The sequence below is a fragment of the Cebus imitator genome, unplaced genomic scaffold (genome assembly GCF_001604975.1).
Source record: "Cebus imitator isolate Cc_AM_T3 unplaced genomic scaffold, Cebus_imitator-1.0 Scaffold284, whole genome shotgun sequence".
NCBI lineage: Eukaryota > Metazoa > Chordata > Mammalia > Primates > Cebidae > Cebus > Cebus imitator.
This window is the reverse complement of record NW_016107599.1, coordinates 247160-268462: the sequence shown is the minus strand read 5'-3', so window position 1 is coordinate 268462 and position 21303 is coordinate 247160. Positions and strand designations below refer to the sequence as shown.

General features: G+C 45.8%; 1 protein-coding gene across 1 annotated transcript in view; it reads left to right on the top strand.

Annotated features, from left to right (window-relative positions):
- Window positions 1–21303, top strand: part of COL22A1 (collagen type XXII alpha 1 chain) — a 320119-nt gene that overhangs the window by 234053 nt on the left and 64763 nt on the right. The window contains exons 41-44 of the mRNA XM_017501684.2: window positions 11133–11168; window positions 12918–12971; window positions 14250–14294; window positions 17773–17820. Of these exons, the coding sequence (XP_017357173.1) occupies window positions 11133–11168; window positions 12918–12971; window positions 14250–14294; window positions 17773–17820 (183 nt within the window). The remainder of the gene's footprint in view (window positions 1–11132; window positions 11169–12917; window positions 12972–14249; window positions 14295–17772; window positions 17821–21303) is intronic.

The window sequence follows — 21303 nt, the reverse complement described above, 5'->3', positions numbered from 1 at the left end:
TGTTTAGTGTCTTGGCTACCACTTGGACTTATTAAAAGCTTCCTTGGTGGATAAAACCTTATTGAATTTTCATAAATCCTATCTCTGGCCACAGCCCAGACCACTAATGGCCTGGGCATCTGTATGGAGGGTGCAAAGTTATGCTGAGCTCAGCAAACGTGTGTGGAGCAGGTAAAGAAGGGGTCAGCATGGGGGTGGGGGTGTGTCAAGTTCATTGGGGATGCAGTTACCTCTTTACAAGAGCATTGCCATTTGCTGAGAAGTCCTGTGTCTTGTGCTGGGTCTCAAAGCATCCACATCCACCTCCTCATTAGGCCCTGGGCATTAGTTGGTTTTATCCTTTGGTTAAGGCTGGGATCCCTTGAAAGTCACCCCTAAGAATTGGATTCAGGAGCAAGGAGTCTGGGAGGTGATCTTAGAAATCACTACTTAGGAAGTGACAAAGTCAAAGAGACCAAGAAAGCAAGCCTAGGAGATGGTATGTTGGTGGGCAGATGGACTCACCTGTGTGACAGCCCCTGAGGGGCTACATGACCTTGTTTCAGAGTCGTTCCGCAAAGGCAGCGAAAGAGCTGGGGCGTTTCTATACCAACTCCTGCCTGTATTTGGTTGGAAGCTGCTCTCTGGTGTGTTCACTCCCAGAAACCCTCAGCCTCCCTGTGCTTGGACCAACCATTGTCCTGTGGCTAATGAAAGCCCTGGGCAGGTGTGTGCTCAGGGAACATGGCCGGAGGGAACTGACACATGCACTGCATCACTTTTCCAGGTAAACAATTGAGGCTCAGAGGGTGATGTGACTTCACCGATGCTACAAAGCCAGCCCCAGCCAGCCCAGATCTGCTTCCCACGGCCTCTGAAACCAGTCCTTTTCCCTCTGCAACACCTTGTGTTGTGGCTTCGTCAGGATAGGCAGGATTTATGCATGCCCATCAATCTTCTGTGAGATCCCTCAAAGAAGGAGCATTAAGAATAAATCCAGCTGGGCCCGGGCACAGTGGCTCACGCCTGTAATCCCAGCACTTTGGGAGGCCAAGGGGGCAGGTGACCTGGGGTCAGCAGTTTGAGACCGGCCTGGCCAACATTGTGAAACCCTGTCTCTAATAAAAAAAAAACAAAATTAGCCAGGCATGGTGGCGCATGCCTGTAATCTCAGCTACTCAAGAGGCTGAGGCAGGAGAATTCATTGAATGCGGGAGGTGGAGGTTGCAGTGAGCTGAGACCTCCAGCCTGGGTGGCAGAGTCAGACTCTGTCTCAAAAAAAAAAACAAAAGAAAAAGATCTGCTGTAAGTCACTCTTCACTTCCTTCCTCCCGTGGTGTCATGCTCCCATGCCTTTGGCATCCAGCAGGGCAGCAGTGACTCCCTAGATGGGAGCCAGGAGCCCTGTCTGCTAACCTCTGCACTGTCACCAGGCAGGCAGTTGTTTGGGGTATTGTCTTGCTGCTCCAAGATATTAACAAACAAGCAAAAATCCCTTTAATCTTCATGTTGCCTCTGATATTGCCTTAGCAGTCTTTAAGATGCTTACAAAATGAGCCTACCCAGGCCCTGGGACAGATCCAAATTAGTTTGACCGCAGGAGCTGGGGTGTGTGAAAACAAGCAACCCAGACCAGCTCCTTCTTACTCTGGCCCTCAGTTCCCTCATGGATCAGGTGCCGGCAGCTTCTGCAGCAGCATCAAGGGAATTGGGAGGATTACAACCTGATAATACTGCTGATAATACCTGCTTCCCTGCCTTTGCCCCAGTGACGTCATAGCAATCCTGTTTGCCTGATGTCTTTCTCAGACTTGCAACCTGAAATGACCTCCCTTTTTGAGTCACTCACCATCCGTCCCTGTTAGTTGTGCTGATGCCTTGCGTTGGTCCAGGCATTGAGGATGCACATTCAAAACCGACAGATTTCCTAGGCTTCCTGCCCTCCAGGGGCCTCCTAGCCTAAGAGTGGCAGGAAGCATGCCTCCATTACATACAATAAAATATCTCAAATGCCCTAAAAGGAGGGTTTTTTTTTCATTTCCCCACTTCCCATTATATTATATTATTAATATAATAATAACGATAACAGCCACTGAAATATTAGAGTAATAGCAATCACAGCCAACATAAACTGCCTACTTGCAGGAACCAGAGTGAGCAAAGGCCTCCATGTCTGCCTCTCACTTGTCTCACAGACAATCTCTCATTTGTTCCTCCCAGCAACTCTAGCAGGTGCATTCCACTTTACTTTTCATTTTACAAGTGAGGAAACAGATGTGAAACTACTTTCCTGAAGACACAGGGCATGATGGGGCTAGGAGCAGAACCTCAGCATTCTGACTTCAAGCAGATGCCCTTAGCTACTCTTCCCGCAGTGGTACAATAGAGTTGGCCCCTGAATAATGTGGGAGTTGGGGTGCTGACCCTGCACAGTTAAAAATTTGAGTATAACTTTTGACTCCCCCGGTATTTAACTACTAATAGCCTACTGTTGACTGGAAGCCCTACTGACAATATAAACAGTCAAGTAACTCATATTTTGTATGTTATATGTATTCTATGCTGTATTCTTACAATAAAGCAAGCTAGACAAAAGTTATGAAGAAAATCATAAGGAAGAGAAAATACATTTATGGTACTGTATAGTATTTATCAATAGCATAAGTTTGTGTTGTCTGTTTGCAAAAAGTATAGTCCATTGGAAATGGCAGCAGCCGCAGCCGCAGACTTCAGTGTAAGGTACATAACAAGCCGTTCAGCTTTTTCTTGTAATGTCACGACTTTCCTCTGCTACGTGGGAGAACCTCCAGCATCACTACTGGCAGTTCGTGTGGATTTTATGGTGTTATTCAGTGTTTACATTATTGCAATAAACATGACAAAAAATGTACAAGAACTGCGAGAGAACACTTTTTACTTTGATGACGCAATTTACTGGAGAGACAGACTGCTCCCGCAGAGATGATTGGGATCACACAGCCTTTAAGCAGATACAACGCTTGAGCTCACCACAATCCCAACAGGAGGTGGCTATGAAATTATGATAGTGCTACAGTCTGGCTACAGTTAATTTTATACAGTTATGATTTAATGCTGCATGTATGTTTCTTTGCCTGTTTCTCAACAGCCATGGTGCCATGTATGGTCTGTGTTTGCGTGTACACATTTTGACAAATTTTAACTTTTTATTTAGATTGTATTTTATGTTACTAGATGATACAACAGACTAAGTATCTCTGTATATTTTATGCATTCATGACGCACCTTACTTTTTCTTAATTTTTCAATATTTCTGGCCACTGGATCATACGACAGTTTTTTTAAATTGTTGAAAACCTCCAAAATATTTTCCACTATATTTATTGAAGACAATCTGTATTTAAGTCAACCTGCACAGTTCAAGCCCATGTTGCTTACAGGTCAACTGTAGTAATGAAAATTCATGTTCACTTAAGTCTTCACACTCACCAGTGGCTTTTTTTTTTTTTTTTTTTTTTGAGACAGGGTCTCACTCTGTTGCCCAAGCTGGAATGCAGTGATGTAATCATGGCTCACTGCAGCCTTCACCTCCTGGGCTCAAGTGATCCTCCCCCGTCAGCCCCCTGAGTAGTTGGGACTACAGATGTGAGCCCCTATGTCTGACTAATTTTTGTATTTTTTGCAGAAATGAGGTTTTGCCCTGTTACCCAGGCTGGTCTCAAACTCCTGAGCCCAAGCCACCCACCTGCCCTGGCTTCCCCAAAGTGTTGAGATTGCAGGGGTGAGCCATCGTGCCCAGCCTACCAGTGGCTTTTTATGTGTGTGATTGCTCCTGCACGAGTGACCTCCATGTCTAGCCTGTGTTTTTTTTTTTTTTTTTTTTTTCATGTCTTATCTGCCTGCTTTAGTCCAATTCCTTTGATCATAAGAACCAAAGCCACTCAGGCTGTCCCAAGAATTAGGCTGGCCAGATTCCTTTAGGTGTGAGTACCCCCATATTGTCTGAATGCTACTTGGGAACACTGGGCATTTGTCCATGGTCACCCCTGGGCTCAGCTCCCAGCCTTGCCCTCATGGCTGATGCTCAAGGAATGTAGCCCTGTCCAGAGCACAGAGCTACATCGTGTGGGCAGTGAAGGAGGTGGCTGAGGAAGGTATAAAGCCACACACCACCTCCCAGACTCTAGGGCTGCCATATTGCTTCATGTATAACCAGGAGCTGAGCCTCCCACAGTTGGTTTTTATATTAAAGTGTCAGGATGGCCAGGTGCAGTGGCTCACACCTGTAATCCCAGCACTTTAGGAGGCCGAGGCAGGCAGATTGTCTGAGGTCAGGAGTTCGAGGCCAGCCTGGCTAACATGATAAAACCCCACCTCTACTAAAAATACCAAAATTACCTGGGTGTGGTGGCAGGTGCCTGCAGTCCCAGCTACTTGGGAGGCTGAGGCAGGATAATTGCTTAAACCCAGGAGGCAGAGGCTGCAGTGAGCTGAGATTGCACCACTGCACTCTAGCCTGGGTAACAGAGAAGGACTATCTCAAAANGAGCCGAGACCACACCACTGCAATCCAGCCTGGAAAACAGCGCAAGAGTACGTCCATCTCAAAAAAAAAAAAAAAAAAAAAAAAAAAAAAGTCTCAGAAGTTTCTTCTGTTGTTGGAGAAAGAAAACAGTTTTTAAATAAGTTTCTCTTACCGCTTCTGATTGGGAACTCTCCTTTCTAAATGGAACAAACCACTTGTTGTTCTCAGTAAGAATTCCTAAGGTGTACTTAACATGGGTTGAGCTCTGTGCTGGGCACTTGGCTTGCTATGCCACTGCCTTTCCTAGTCTTTCTAGCAGTCCGGGAAGGTGTAACTGTTACCATCTCCAGGATTCAGATGAGGAGACTTGGGCTCAGAGAGGTTCAAGCAGCTGGCCTGGGTCACTCTGCTGGTGAGAGGCCAAGCAGGCATTTGAACCTGCGTTTATCTTGCCCTGAAGTCTGCACTCTGTTTCTGAGCTGGAAGACAGCCTCTGCTCTCCTTGTGGTCCCCGGAGCCCCCTTCATGACATGGTGGGAGGAGCTGGGCTATCCTGGGCTGTTTCTGGTTCTGCACAGTGAAAGCCAGCACGAGAAAGGCTTCTTGGTACCAGATATGGGAGAGGCCAGATGCAGCCCTGACCAGCCTCCAGGACCCTCATCTCTGGTCCCTTAGCAGACCCCATGCTGCGGCCAAGCCCTATCCGGCACTCCCTGTTCTCCATGTCTGCACTTCCTGCTCAGCTTCACTCTGCCCCTGCTTTACTCATGGGTTTTCTCCCTGGTCTCCCCAGGTGCCTGGTCCCTGGACCTCTGGTCTGTTCCCTCTGACCCCTTCTCCACACTGCAACCACAGCTGTCCTCCTAAAGCCTGGATCTGAGCCCACCTCTCGCCTGGTGGGTGACTTTAGAGGCCTCTCCAGCAAGTTGCTCAGGCCCTTCTCCTTCAGATGCCAGCTTCCCCTGGGTATTCCTGGCAGCACCCCTGCTGCTCTCTGACCACAGAGCCTGACTTCTCCTCTTTGCCTAATGCTCTCCTCTGCCAGGGACATCTCTGCCTCCTCTTCTCTACCTGTGAAGCTCCCCCATCCCACTAAACCTCTTTTCACCTGTTCCCCTCTGGGTAAAGATTCCCCAAACTCTCTCAGGCTGTTGCCAGTAGCTCTAGGCATCCTGTACCCCTGACTCACTGAGCCTGATCAATCATTATAACAGGGATCTTCCTGTCACCTGGAGCGCTTCACACAGACGTGCTCCGTACCAGGAAGCCACTCGGCCATTCCCCAGCACACAGCACTAGGCCTGTGCACACATGAGGTACTCGGATCAAACATTACAGAGAATAAAAGTTCATTTTAATTTTCAGATCTGTACCTATGGTGGGAGGAACAAAGAAGTGATCAATTCTGAGAGAGGGGAAACTGATTTTTAGAATAGCCTGATAGCAGAGAAAGAAGAGAATGTGTTTAACACCTCTAAAACCATACGGGGCTTTCTGTTTTGTAAAACTTCACTATTGGTGTCAGAAAACACCAATAACATGGCTGTGCATGTGTATCAGACGTAAGTATATTCATATGTGTGATACGTATGTGTATGTATGTGTGTGTGTATATATTATGTACATATATTTTTTATTATGGAGAATTTCACATATACTAAAAGTAGGCAGAATAGCAAAATAAAGTCCCATGTGGCCGTGTCCAGTATGAGGATCCCACAGCCGATGGCCACTGATTTCCTCTTGTCATCCACTAATTTCCATTATTTTGAAGCAAATCCCAGACACATTTTTGTCTGTAGACATTTCAGCAAATATTTCTGAAAGATAAGGATTTTTTTAAACAGAATCACAATTTTATTATACTATACTCCTAAAAAAATCCTTAACACCATCAAATATCTAGTCAGTGTTCAAATTTCTGATTATTCCATACATGTCATACTTCTGTGTTTGTGGGTTTTTTTGTTGTTGTTTGAGTTAAGATCCAAATAAACAGATAGCAATTGGTTGAATGTTTCAAAAAATTTTGTTTTTGTCTCAGAATTTTCCACCATCCAGAATTTGTTAATGTAATAGCTTAATGCGTTCTTCTGTCCATGTGGTTCAGCTAACTTGGTACTCAGAACTACAGGCTTGATCTGATTCTGGTTTGATGTTGCTGGCAAGGCTTCACAGGTGGGGTGTCTTTCCAGCAGGAGGCACATGATGTCTGGTGGAGTCTCTTTGTGATGCATTCACCCTGTGATGTCTAATGCTCTCACCAATTAGTACCTCAAGGGTTGCAAACTGGCTCTGTTCTGGCTCTATTCCTTCTTTCTTTATTAGCTGGGATACTTCTATATAGAGAAATGTTCCCTCTTGTACCCTTTGGATACCCAGTGGTAAAAGACATATGGAAGGCAAAATATAAGTGGTTGGAGTCTGTCCCTTGTTTTCAAATATTGTCTTGGTTCTCTAGCATCTTGCAAAGAGGACCAATTAGATGCTTCTTGTTGTTTGTTCTAAGAATAACTTTGAACTCGTGGATATAAACACGTTTGATGTGTTTTAAATTATTGCAGCTAGTCTTTCTTTTGTTGCTCAATTTGTCTTGTTTCCTGTCAGTGGGTGGTCTATTTAAGTCGACCCTGGGTACCTCTGACACAAGCCTAGCAGTCTTTGATGGTTTCCTTGCTCCTTCTCTAGGTTTCTTGTATACATTTGTTGTCCAGGTCTCTGATCAGTCATTTCTTCAAGAAGCATAGTAGTTTCTCTTAATGGAAACTGGTATCAATGGCCAAAATCTGGTTATTAGGATAAAATGACTCTTGAACAAACACATCAGAGGGCATAATTTAAGAAAACAGGGTTGTAATTGTTGAAAATATATTTGAGCTTCAGACATAGGAATGACGTTAGAAAGTCATTGTGCAATCCCTTTCTTCAACATACCTTTGTCTTCCTTAAAAGTAGACTATCAGAATAGCAATGGGAATGTCATTTATGGTTGGGTACTACCTGCTTCTCTACTTATAGTATCTTCTTTTATTTCTGATAACACAAGGCAAGGTAATGGTGATACTCTAGATTTGTATTACAATTGAGAAAAGTGAAGGTCAGAGAAGCTAAGTAACTTGCCTAAGGTCAAACAGCTAATGATTGATAAACTAAGATTTGAAATGAAGACCTTTAATTTAAAAACACATCCTTCAAAGTGGATTTTCTGTGAAATAACATAAGAAAGTAATTTGGAGCCTGGTATGATAAACAAGTTAAATGCTTAAAGTGGATCCTGGGGTTTAACTTGAAAACAATGGGTGACTCTCACATGACATGACCTTTCCCAGGCTAGTAACAAACCATCCTTCATGCCCTTTCCTTAAGGAGTACGTATCCATCTCCCCTAGGAACTACTGTGAGAGGAACACAATTCAAATGCATGTATGGTGGTGCAGGTGCACCACTTACCTACACCTGGACAGAGCAGTGAGGTGGAATGAGGAGAGCACTGGCTTCTGAGTCAGGCCAGAGGTGGAATCTGAGTCCATTATTTTTCCTGCTGGTCCTTAGCTAAGCTATTCAATGGTTTTTAGCTTTAGTTTCTACATCTATAGCAATGAAATGTTGATAATACCCAGTTTGTAGGCCTTTGACTGGGGTTAAAGTGAGAAGATTGGTGTATGGAGCAGGTAGGACCACTCCTGGCATATAGTCCAACAGCTGGAAGTCCCCTTTTTTGTGCAGCTGTGAGTTATTCATATCATCTCTGTTTCCCTAGGCAGCCCTCGCTATGTGTGTGTATGACTCCTTTAGTCATTTCCGGAATGAGATCGAATTCTGAGAAATAGATGAGAGATTTTGAGTGAGAGAGAGAGAGAGAGAGAGAGAGAGAGAGAGAGAGGAAGAGAGAAAAGCAAATGTGCTATATTCTGGTGATTTATGAGTCATTTGGTCAAGAGGAAATAAAGGATCATTTCAGAAATGTACTATAATTTGCCACTGTTCAGTCATGGTTATTGTATATCTTAAGAATTATATTGTCCTTGTTTTTGTTTTGTTGTTCAGTTGCCACTCCGCAGAAGCTCTTCAGGAAGTAACATTTGTCATGATTCTTTTTTTTTTTTTAATTACAGTCACTATTTTATTTTATTTTATTTTATTTATTTATTTTTTGAGATGGAGTTTCACTCATGTTACCCAGGCTGGAGTGTAATGGCGCGATCTCAGCTCACCATAACCTCCGCCTCCTGGGTTCAGGCAATTCTCCTGCCTCAGCCTCCTGAGTAGCTGGGATTACAGGCATGCACCACCATGCCCAGCTAATTTTTTGTATTTTTAGTAGAGACGGGGTTTCACCGTGCTGACCAGGATGGTCTCGATCTCTTGACCTCGTGATCCACCCGCCTCGGCCTCCCAAAGTGCTGGGATTACAGGCGTGAGCCACCGCGCCCGGCCACATTTGTCATGATTCATAAAGACAATTATTCTGGAATTTCTATTTTATATCAGTTTCAAATTATTTAACTTGGTTATTACATTTTTAAAATTTTAATGATTCTACATTTCTGTTTCTAAAAAAATGTACTCTGGCTCTTTTGATACCTGCCAGATGTTTCTGGATAATGCCATGTTATTTTCTCTGTGTTTTCTCTTTTTTTTCTGCATGTAATCAGTTTAATACACCTTTTTTATTGGCTGCATCTGACCACCCCATCCTCTGAAGTTCGTGGAAGCTCAATTTTACCACTTGTTATGTCCACTGATACCCTTGCAGGGAACAGCTTTGCAATTTGAGATCGCAGGTTCATGTCCTTTGGGAATCTATCTGTGAAGATCCTTTAGCTGCTCTGTATGGTCTGAGGGAATTTGCTTTGCTGGGTGCCCAGAAACTGGCTTGTGTGTAAGCACACTGGCTTTGAGCTGAGGCTCTGCAGGACTTCTATCTTAGAGCTCCCAGCTGCCTGTGAGAGCAGGGCCCTGAGGGTGAGTTCTCAGTGGAGGCTTCCTGCATCATGCACCTGCATCCCAGACAAAGACGGGTGAGCCTCCTAGACATCATTTCCTTCTCTACCCCTTAGCTTTACTATCTGTCCCTTTACAGAAAAAGCCTGTGGACCCCTGCTATAACCTACTGAAGGACTTGCCTTTACTCACTGTTCTGAGTTTCCTGTCCAGCCTCATTTCCTGTCCCCACACAACTTAGAGAGCCCTGCTCCCCTCCAGGGCAGATCTGTATAGATTTAGGGCACTGCTTCTCAGTTGTCTCTTTCTATAGACCTCTGGAGATTTCCTCTACTTTCTTTAGTGCCCAACTATACACTTAAGATGATGCTTATTCTATTTTATTATTAGACAGCTCTGGGGCATATTTAATGGGCAGGCTTTTAGGTTACCCCTTCCACCATACTGCAGGAGCCCTGTCATTGATGTGAAATCATTTTGTTCTCTTGGGAATACCTAGTGATATTCTCATGGGCCATGCTACAGGAGGGTGCAGGGTTCACTGGACTGAGGGCGGGATGTGGGAACAACCGCACTCTGGCCAGTGACTCCTGGTGTGGCTTGGGCAGATCTCTCTCTTCTCTGGACCTTAGTTTGATCATCTGAAAAGAAAGGATGATTGGCATTGATTCTCAAGTTCTTGTGCTTTAAATTTTTCATTTTGATCAAATGCAATTTGCTGTGCTCTAGTTTGCTATATTCTTGCAATGCACAGGGCGCTCTGAGTGCTGGAGAGAGCGTGGTAAGAATGCAGACTCAGCAGCCACCTCATGGGAGCATTCAGTCCATTCAGTGATGAGGGATGGGCCAGCAGACAGTAACAATGCTGGACTTTCAGTCTTAGGCAGGGTGGGTGCAGGGGCGGGGACAATCCAGTGAGCACACTGGGAGAAGCCAGGGGAGGCTCTCCACAGGCAGGGATTTCCCAAAGGAGAACTAGAGTGTGACAAGAATGTCTCCAGGTAGAAAGGCAGGACAGAGTCTTCATGGATATGCACAAGTGTAGGAAAGGCTGAGGGGCAAGGGACAGTTCCACTCACTGCAAGCCTTGGAATTGCATGTGAATGCCTTCAAGTCAACCAGTGAATAGCATCTTAAGTATAATATCTAGAAGCCAAATTCTGCCTGGGCAAAGAACTGGGCACAGTTGGAGGATGCGAGACCCATGTCTGTGTGTCTGTATATCTGTGTGTGTGTATAAGTGTGTGTGCACTCCTTGTAGGAGAAGGGGGCCTCATTACTGCAGCCTCAGTCACTAAGGCTGTGGCTGGGGAACCTGGCTGTTATATGCCCACCCTTTCCTAAGCAGAAAGAGCCAGTGCATCTCCAAGGGCGTGATACAGGGAAGTTGGGGCTGCCTGGTCCAAGCCCACACTAAAGCTGCAAAGTAGAGTTGGGCCCAGGTGTCAGGAACCATGCAGGGATGAGGATAGGGTGGCATCAACTGAGGGGCAAGTGGAGGAGCTTGCAGAGAGATTTTCATGAGCAACATTTGTGGGTGGGTAGGTGGTAAGAGGGCCTGGCAGTATGGCTTCAAGGTGGAAGGTAGTGACTCCTCCCAGGACAACTGAGGACCTGTCTATGGAATAAACACCATAACTGGTTTACATCAGCACATCGGCATGCCATTTCTACTTTACTTACGTACTTGTTTGTTTGTTTCTAGGGCCCTTCTGGACCACCAGGAGACAAAGGCCCCCCGGTACAGTATGCTTTAAATAAAGGGATGAGTTTCTATGAGAGGAATCCCGCTCTATCTAATCAAAGCAATTTTAAATGGGAGGCACCAAAGAGTGAAGTCGATTCTGAAAATTGTTCGCATTATTGAACAGTGCAGACTCTCCAACATTTGAACTCTGACCTATAGAAGACAGTGTGGTGGCTGTACGTACGAGTAGAGAAGGGGTGACCTGCCCATATTGTCATCAGTCAAACAGACTGGCCTTGGTTTTGGGCATCTCCTCAACACAGAAGGGCAGCCATGGTTTAAGGAATTCAGCCAAATTGCCTGAAGAGCTAATTTTGAATCCTGTTTTCACCAATCCCAGCCACACAGCAGGAGCCAACGTGGGGATTGCTGTTAATCTGTAAGGTGGGCAGGGCAGGACCCGGGAGCCACTGTGGAGATCTGGTGGACTGACTTTATGCTGAGCTAACAGGAGGACTCTCAGCGAGCCTTCGCTCTTAGGAGCAGCAACCGTCCATGACATGACTGTGCGTGCATTTACTGGGAAAGTGCGATCTTATGTATCACCCCAGGAGGATGAGCTGCACTGTAGCCACTGGGATGATATTGTACCTATGCCATGTGAATGTATTTTAAATGACCTTTATTTATATGATTTCTGAATTAAGGACAGGGATTTTTTTTTTTTTTTTTTTTTTTTTTTTTTGAGACGGAGTCCTGCTCTGTCACCCAGGCCGAGCACAGTACCGTCATCTCAGCTCGCCTCAACCTCCACCTCCGGAGTTCAAACGATTTTCCTGTTTCGCCCTCCCCAGTAGCTGGGATGACAGGCTCCCACCACCACACCCAGCTAATTTTTTGTATTTGTAGTAGAGATGGGATTTCGCCATGTGAGCCAGGCTGGTCTCGAACTCCTGACCTCAGGTGATCCACCCACCTCGGCCTCCCAACGTGCTGCGGTGACAAGCTTGAGCCACCGCACCCGGCACAGGGATCCTTATACCCATTTTCATAGATGAAGAAATTGAGGCCCTGTGTAATGAACTGATAGACATGAGATTTCAGGGCAAGTTACTGCAAAGCAGAGGCAAGGCAGGTGTGGCTGTAGACAGAGGGTCGGTATACAGAGAGGTCTGTGAAGACCCTGGAGAGGCAGGGTCAGCTCCTGAGCAGCCAGGTAGCGAAGTTCCAGCAACTGCCGGGAATTCCCGCTTTTGGACCTACTTAAGGACAAATCTTCAGGAAACAAGATCCATAGCGAAGCGTCTGTGTCATTTCCCGATGTTGTCCAGAAATTTGCAGCTAGAAATTATTTTCTTACAAGGAGTAGTAATCGCCGGGGCTGTGCTGAGCATCATGCTGGGTCTCGCACAGGGAAACTTCTTTAGCTGCTTAGTTAGAAGCTCTCAGGGCTGGTTATCCACAGGGCATGAGAGGAGTGAGCCAGCGTTTGCACTCAGGCCCATCTCACCACAGAAGCTGTCCCTTTCACTCAAGCAAGGGAACTATGCAAATGGGGTCCCAGTCGTCGGGCTCAAAGAGAAGGTTTTCCAGAGCATTCTCTCTGTGTGCCCAGCGTGTACTTCCACAGCATACAGTCAGATGAGTAAGCTCTGAGCAGGGTGCTTTGGCACACACATTACATCAGATTCCTCGTAGCAACAGACCATGTGTTGAAGGAGAGCCAACTATTGCCAGGGAGGGAGTGTCCTTATTTGCTTAAAATATTGTGGGGTGTCAGTGTCTTCTTTTCTCTTGCTTCAGGGATCACGAGGCTTACCGGGATTCCCCGGCCCCCAGGGACCACCCGGCCGAGATGTAAGTACAGAGAAATGGCATGGACTCAGTGAAGGTTTTTATGTAATCCCTGGAAGCTCACCTCCACCATCTCTGGGCCTTCTTTGACCATGTGGCCAGCTTTGTAGCCCAGTTTAGGATTTCCGGGAAGCCCCATGGGCATGCTTTTCATTTTTGCTCTTCTATTGAGTGTGGCTCGTAACTTTGTATTATCCAGTTTTATTTCCTATGTTTATTTGTGTTACATTTTCAAAATCTTTAAGCTCCTGGGTATCCCACACAATGTTTCTTAATTTCTTGGTCAACTTCTTACATACCTAGCCAGTCAGTTCTGCCCGAATCAGGCATTACCTTCTCTGGGGACTTGTTCCCCACCCTTCCGTGGAATGGCTCTCTCTTTTCCACAGAACTCCAAAGACACATGTGATGCTCATTGTGAGGATGTGTTCCTTCCCACTTTGTGACAGTGACAGTCATCTCTTATCTCCATTGTTTGGCCTTTGCTCAGCTACCACTGAGCTCTAAGAAGGAGCCCCTGTGTCTTATACACCTGGATGTCCCTGGCGCCTAGCAGTGTGCCAGGCACATAGAAGGTACTTAATCCATACTCACTGACCAAATGGCAAATGACAACCATGAGTCCTTAGAGGACAAAGGTGTCTGGCACTAGTAAGCAGTGGTATTTGTTGCTTAGACATGCATCTTTTTATCTCTGCAGTTTTAGTTCATTATAAGCAAGAACAATAAAATCTCCTTCTCTTTTTTGGGTTCTGTTTCCAAAGAGAAGGTTACTGTCTCATTCCTGCTTCCAAATATTCAAATTTTGCTGTTCTGTTCTCAGCATTAATTCTTATAGTCAGTCTAATAGAAGTTTTTGTTTGTCTGTTTGTTTGTTTTAACTTTTCAAAGCCATTCCTTCCACTTGTGTTTGGGAAAGTTTAAGACAGGTTGTGTGTGTGTGTGTATGTGTGTGTGTGTGTGTGTGTCTGTGTGTCTGTGTGTGTCTTTGTGCATGCATGCACATGTTCTGTGTGGATGAGTTGTTTTTAGTTTTGTGTTCAGGACAGGAGTTATGGAGGTAGTTGTAAACATTTGCCATTGTCGTCTTCCCGGGAAGCCTTAGGTATTCAGCTGAGATTGGAAACCACACAGTTTTCTTGGTGCCAATCCCCATGCCCTGATGATTTTTTTCCCACTGAGTTATACTTGGCAGATAGGGAGGTTGGCAGAGGGTGTGAGTAGAGTGGGTCAGGATTGTGTGCTTATCACAGTTAATGTATTCTTTCCTTCTTCTCTTAGGGTGCACCAGGAAATCCAGGAGAAAGAGGGCCCCCTGGCAAGCCAGTATGTCATCTTATGGTTTTGGATGAATATTGACTATCAGTCAGGGCATAAGCAAGAAAAAAAATGCAACTCAGAAGGTTCAAGAAGTTTTAACAAAGAGACATTTGACAAAACTGTGGGCAGAGGAAACTAATATGGGGTGTTGTGAGACCCAGAGATAAACCACGGTGGGAAGTCATTAGCACCATTATGCCTGTTTTCAAAGCCCAGTGAGAGTAGAACAGTGAGGAAGTGATGACAACTAGGAGCTCAGCTGTGGGTGCCACACCGCTACCAGAAAGTGTGACCCAAGGCCCGGAGGCAGGGGTGTCTGCCACCCTCCAGTTTCCTGACAGTGCCTCAAATTGTGAGTCCAACTGCCGGACGGCAGGCAGGCCAGCCCAGGAAACATTCCAGGGGTTTAACCTCCCAGGCACAGAGCAGGATAGAGAAGTATTAAAAAGTGGATCTGGGGTGAGCAAATGAGCAATAGTAGCACCCGTTGCAAGTCCCTAACTTGCCCATTTCCTAGCTCTTGACTGGGTGATGCCAGCCTTCCCAATTGCCCTCTGTTTAACATAGAGGAAACATTCTTTTTTGCCTCACAGTGAGAACAGGGGAATTTGTGAAAGGTTGAGGAGACAGGGACAGCCCTGAGTGTCGGGTCCTTGGCAATGTGGCCTCAGTACAGCCCAAGAGTCCTACAGGCTTCCCTGATGCGAGGCACCCTCCTCTCCTGGGACATCCTCTGACTGAGTTTTCAATGCCAGAGAAGCTCCAGAGGTTTAGCTGAGTAGCCTGGCCCTAGGTGGGCTCTCTAGGGAAGGAGCAGTGGGCATGCACAGGCCTGGGAGAGTGGGAGGCAGCTGTGCAGATGGGAGAGAGAGGAGTCCTTGGGAAAAAGCTGCCTAAGATGGAAGACACAGCAGAAACCAAGACTGGGGAATCTCAGGCCTCAAGAGTGAGTCTGTAAGTCTGGTTTCAGGAAGTGAGATACTCACCTGGGCAGAAGCTTCACCTTAAGATGGATCTGAGAGGCTACCTGTCTCTTTTGCAAGCCTGGCCTGCTACAAATTCTAGACAAGGACCTAAGGCACAGAGGTCCCTGTGGGTGCGGGTGACTCTCCCTCCCTTATCTGAGTTGGTTGGCACAGCAGAGACCTGGACAGGCATCCTGTTCTGCCTTTAAGGGTCCTGACACTTTTCATTGAAGACCCTCCAATGAGAGGAGCGTACAGTCTTGTTGGAGGTAAGGGACACCTTAATTACTCACATTCCCACCCCTGTGGAGTCAGCTTTGCAACAGCCAAATCAACCTCACAGAAGCCACTTCATTACCAAAGTGCAAAGCTCTGGTGAAGTGCAGGGAGAATGAGGTTTAGGCCAGAGACCAAACGGGGGTTCAGATGACCTCTGCCAGAGCTGGGCTTTGTCATCTCCCTGCAAAGATCGTTAAGTCGGCATAGTGCAGCTAACAACGTGCACTGAGAGGCTGAAAAAACAGTTAAAAATGTGGGTTCAGGTCAAGCCTAGCCCCTGCCTGATCCACATGGAAATCTAGACAGTGAATGGAACCACAAGGCTGTCCCACCTTGAGGCCAGGCCCAGGTCTTTTCACCCCACCATCAATCAGTCACTGGCTGTGTAACCAGCACCAGGGGCAAGGATGCACAGAGTGGGGAGGACCTGGGCAGGATGGAAACTGGCACCTACACCCCACGCTGCCCGCTGTTCTCTGAGCCCAACCTGGGCCCAGGTGACACACGTGACTGACTCATAGAAGACGGAGATGGCAGTCTGCCATATCCAGTCCACCTTCACAAGGCCACCGCCTCCATCCACATGCTGGGCCTGTGTATCTTTTGAGATGTATGAGGTTTACGGAAATGAGTCACAGCAAGATGTTAATGAAATTATATCCAAGACGACACTGTACCTAGACTGAAAGTCCACTCCTCACTCTCTCTCCCTTTGTAACTGGTGCCCAGCCATTGTGTCTGATATAATTCACTCTAATTATGCAAAGGGCTCAATGGCAGTGTAACAATATCCCTAGTCATACAATGCCAACAGCATTAAAATGTACCAATTTAAACCATATGAACCCTTCCTATTATTAAGGTCCCAGGAGAAACATACACAGCTTCAAAATAAAACACCTCTCCCTTTTAAGAGTTTTAATAAATTACTATAGCAAAGGTTGCTTTTTTTTTTTTCCCCAGAAGATCTCACTCAGATAACTGAGGGGTCTTGGCCTTGGCTTTAGCAGCTGCAGCCTAAGTGAGTTCTCACTGCAGGGCGAGCAATTCCCTGAGCACCTCCAATCTGATTTAATTCAACCGCAGTCTCTCTTAGGGAATCCCCTCTCTCAATAGCCCAGAGCATTGATTGAATTTCTGAGCATATCAACGTAGAAAACACCACCAGCACGTTTCAAGCCACTGCAGCAGTTACCCTGAGCAAACTTATGTTACCACTGTCCCATGGTTTTGCTAGCCACAGGATGAGACAGAAAACTCATGAGGTCCGGGATGGGGAAATAGCCAGAAAAATTGCCTTGGTTTCAGCCTCCCCAAGATGACTGACTGGATTTGTAATTCATTCACCTAAACTCAGTGAGAAGAAATCGCGCCCCATGCATTTAGTTGCTAAGTCTACCATCTTGCCTCTGCTGCCTGGGTCCTCTGGTATTCCTTTATCTTTGCAAAATTTAGAATTTTGCAAAGTAGCGCACCAGTCTTGAAGACTTACCTAAAAATCCCTTCTTTCCTTTAGGGTCTGCCTTTTAATTTCCATTTCCCTTCCTAATCTTATGTTCCTTGCACCCAGATGGTTTCTAAGCCTCCAGCCCATCTTGAATCCCAGGATGGCCATGATTGTAAGGGACACAATCATAGCTCCAACTCACAGTGGGCTTGACTACCTGTGGACTCCTACATACCTTTAGAAGCTCTGTAATTACTCCTGATTTCTGAAAAACACTTTCTGGAATTAAAGACTTTTAACCTGTAATGAAAAATGAAGTTTAAAATGCTACTTCACCTTGGAGAGCTGAAGACATTGGCTTAAATTCATACTAGGTTGTGAATGACTGATAGCAACAGCTGTCACTCATTTGGGATATCCATGACAATCCAGATTGCAAAGAGCTGGCTGCCTTGCCTCCCACAGTACTCAAAGGGCCTATCAGGTTTTGATGGTGGTGGGGAAGAGGGACCACCAGGAGAAGAGAAGGGACAAACAGAAGGAGAGTAGGGATGAAAAGGTCGAAGTCAGTCAGACGCGGCCAGGACTGGCAGCCTGCACTATTGCTGTCTTGGAGGAGTCATTTCTGTGGCTCCCAAGCTTGGGACATCCACTGGGCTGTCTGTGTGCCACACGTGGCACACTGTGTTACGCATTACGCTCACACTTGGAAGGTCTTTTGCTTTCTGAAGCTGCCTGGGATATACTGTGTGTTTGCATGTATGTATATGTGTGTTTCTTTTTACTTTGACAGGGCCTCTCTTCACTACTGTCTCCAGGGGACATAAATCTCTTGGCTAAGGTAACAGCATACAATAAATGTGCACGTGTTTTGAAAATGGTGATGGTGGGATTGGAGATCTTGATAATAAGTTTGGGTGTTTTTTTTTTGTCTGAGCAACTATTTTGTATTGAGAACTCACCATGTGGCTGGTAATGTGCTAAATCCACCTGTCCAATACAACAGCCACTGGCCACATGCTTCCATCTAAATTTAAATTAAGTAAAATTAAATACAGGCTGTGCACAGTGGCTCACACCTATAATTCCAGCACACTGGGGGGATCGCTTGAGTCCTGAGCCCAGGCGTTTAAGACCACCCTGGGCAACATAGAGAGACCTGGTCTCTACCAATTTTTTAAAAATATATTAGCAGGATGTGGTGGCATGTGGTCCCAGCTACTCAGGAGGCTGAGGTAGGAGGATTGCTTGAGCCCGGGAGGTGGAGACTGCAGTGAGCCATGGACATGCGACTGCACTCCAGCCAAGGTGACAGAGCAAGACCGTGTTTCAAAAATAATAAATACATGAATAAATGTAATTAAAAATTCAGGTATTTGATTATACCAGCCTCTTTACACATAATTAATAGCCGCTGTGGCTGGTGGCTGCCTTATTGGGAGCTGCAGACATAGAGCAGCACATTATCTTGAGCTGTGCTGCACTAAATGTTTACTGTGCCTCCCTTATTTAATTTTCACACTATCCTGTGGGGTCAATACTGTTTGTGGTGGTGTTTAGCACATAAGAAGCCTGAAACATTGAGGGTCAGTGAATGGAATGGAATAGAACAGGACATCCTAAGAATAAAATCCTTCCTCGCTGACACCAGAGACTGGCCTTTAACTTACCCAGGACTAACTCGTGTTCTCAAAGAAGGGCCAGTGGCAGAGTCAAACAGCCTGTGCCTGGTCCTACTGGGCGAAGACCAGAGCATAGGCTCAGGGAGGTGACGTGGGCTGCTGGGCCTTTTAGCCAGGACAAACGCAGATGCGAGCGCAGACTTGACTGGTTTCTAGCCTTTGCTTTCCCCACGAGAGGAAAAGGTCCTGAGAGGTTGAACATAACTTGGCCGAGATAGCACAGGGAGTGGCTGGAGTTACACCTGAAGGTTAAGTTGCACAGGTGCCCAGGTGCCTGACTGAGGACCTGGGGCCTTAAACATTGGGAGCTGGGAAAGGTTGTGAATGAGAGAGGGAGAGGTAGGGTCTGTGCTTCAGAAAGAACAGGCGTGCTGCAGTGAGCGTGGAGGTCCCTTCTGCTGTCTGTGCTTCAAGCCTCTGTCGCAAGCCCAGGTGAAGGTCAGCACTGCAGATTGTGTGACTGGCCTCTTCCTTTCCTCTTGTTCTCTAAAAGACACTTGGGTGATTTCAGAAAATACCTAGTTCATGCATGAGGCCAAGGGAGGAAAACAAAAGAAAAAGAAAACCTTCTCTAAAGTCAGGGATGTTTAATCTCACTGCACATTGAGATGCCTTGATGGGAAAATTATACATTTTATTAAAAGTAAGTAGCAGAACAATCTTTACCAGTTTTTATTGACAAGTGCGATAGTTTTTTTCCACAGTCGAGGACATGACAAGAAATCATTATCTATTGATTCAATCCTTTGTTTATTACAGGCTTTTATTAGCCTAGATTACAGTATTTTTCATAATTTCCTCACTCTAGAAGGAGCTTGGTTTTCATCAGCCACCAGTCCTCTCTATCCCCCTTCACCCAGAGAATTTCAACCTCATCATGTCCCAATATTTATGTCAATAATATGAGTGAGTACTGAAATGGCTAAGCATCATTCCTCGTGGCCAGAGCACTGAGACAGATATTTAGTCAAATTGATATTTCCTCACTATGAAAGGATGCAGCTGTGCTCGTCAGAGCAGCTGGAAACCCCAGAGGAAAGGCAAGTTCCTACGTGCAGGGTGTCCTGTGGAGACTCACTGGTCCCACAGAGCTGAGCTTTGCTGGAAATTCTATAGCCTGGGATGAGTGGGTTTGGCCAGGTCTAGGGATCAGGCTGTCTTTATCTCCCTGTTTTGTGAAGTCACTGGCTACCATCTCACTGTTGTAAGTGAAAGTCTGCTGGTCTAGTCTAGCTGTCTCCCTGCTGAAGAAGAGACATCTTGTATTACAGAATATTTGTCTCTGCCCCAGAGAGTTTTATAATCTCATATATCTGTTTCTGATTGTTGGAGAAATGACTGGGTAGTAAGTTCTAAGAGTCTATTAGATGAATATCCATAGTTGGATCTGTGCCCAAGGAGAGCATCTTAAGATTGTCTTCATTACATGACTCCCATGCATAAGTGTTATTACATTAAATCCTCACAAACAATCCTGTGAGTGGGTTCTATTGCTGTCTGCATTTTACAGATGAAGAGGTTGAGGCATAGATAGGTAAGCCACTTTTTCAAAGTCAGGCATTTTCCATTCATTGTCTCATTTATCATAAGACTTTAACATCCTATTTCACAGATAAGGAGACTCAGAGAGGTGAAGCCATGATTCCAGGTGGACAGAGGCTTAAGCGGAGTATGGGCAAGCCCATTTGGTTGGAAACACAACCCTATCCGGTCTCAGTACATTCAGAGAAAGTGTGAATTGCCCTCTGAGCTGGGGGTTGGTGCAGGTCAGGAGGGACTGGGTGTCCCAGGAGCTCTGGAGCAAAGGTGAGCATCAGTAAGACTGCAGATTGGGGATGGTGTCATCCTGTGCTGCCTGGATTCCAGAACTGGGTCAGTATGTTGAGCGTAGCTCCCTTACTGGTGATTCTGGATCCCTGACAGCTCTGGCCTTCAGGGAATAATCCTGCATAGTGTGTAGCAGGCCCAGGTTGAGAGCCCTGCCAGAAAGTAGAAAGAAATAAGAAATTTGTAAGATTTTGTATTATTCAGATATAACCTTTTAATATTATGTATTCCACTGCAAAGAATGGCTTCCAATCACCAGGGCACCCTTCAAGTCCAGAAATATCTCAGTGGCTAGAATTTTTGGTGTCATCAGGCTAGTTGCATTCTCATCCATCCTTCCAACCATCCGTCCATTCATTCATTCATCCGTCCATCCACAGTTGCAATGTTTCATGGAAGCATCTCATCTTAGAGTGCTATAAGAGAAAATCTACAAAGAGGTGAGCTCCTTCCAAGCAAAATAGAGCTACCAAAGCAGCTCATCTAAGTAAGCTGAGTATCTCGTTCACCCTTGCTTTATATATCCCAATAGTTAACACTTCCCATCCTCCAAATAATCCCGTCAGCTTTGCAAGCCACCCACTAAAGGAAGATGACACAAGTCACCAGAATGCCAGGTGGACAGTTAATTGGATGGTCAGTCAGTCAGTTGGTTAGTTGTTTGGGTTGCCTCATTCATTCATGTATTGTGCTCAGGCTCTGTGGAAGAATATTTGCTGTGAATTTGGCATGGGCAGATAACTCTACCCCTGTCCTCTCAGTGTTTACACCTTCTGTTTGCCCGAGAGAGGATGGAATATACAGACCATTCCAAC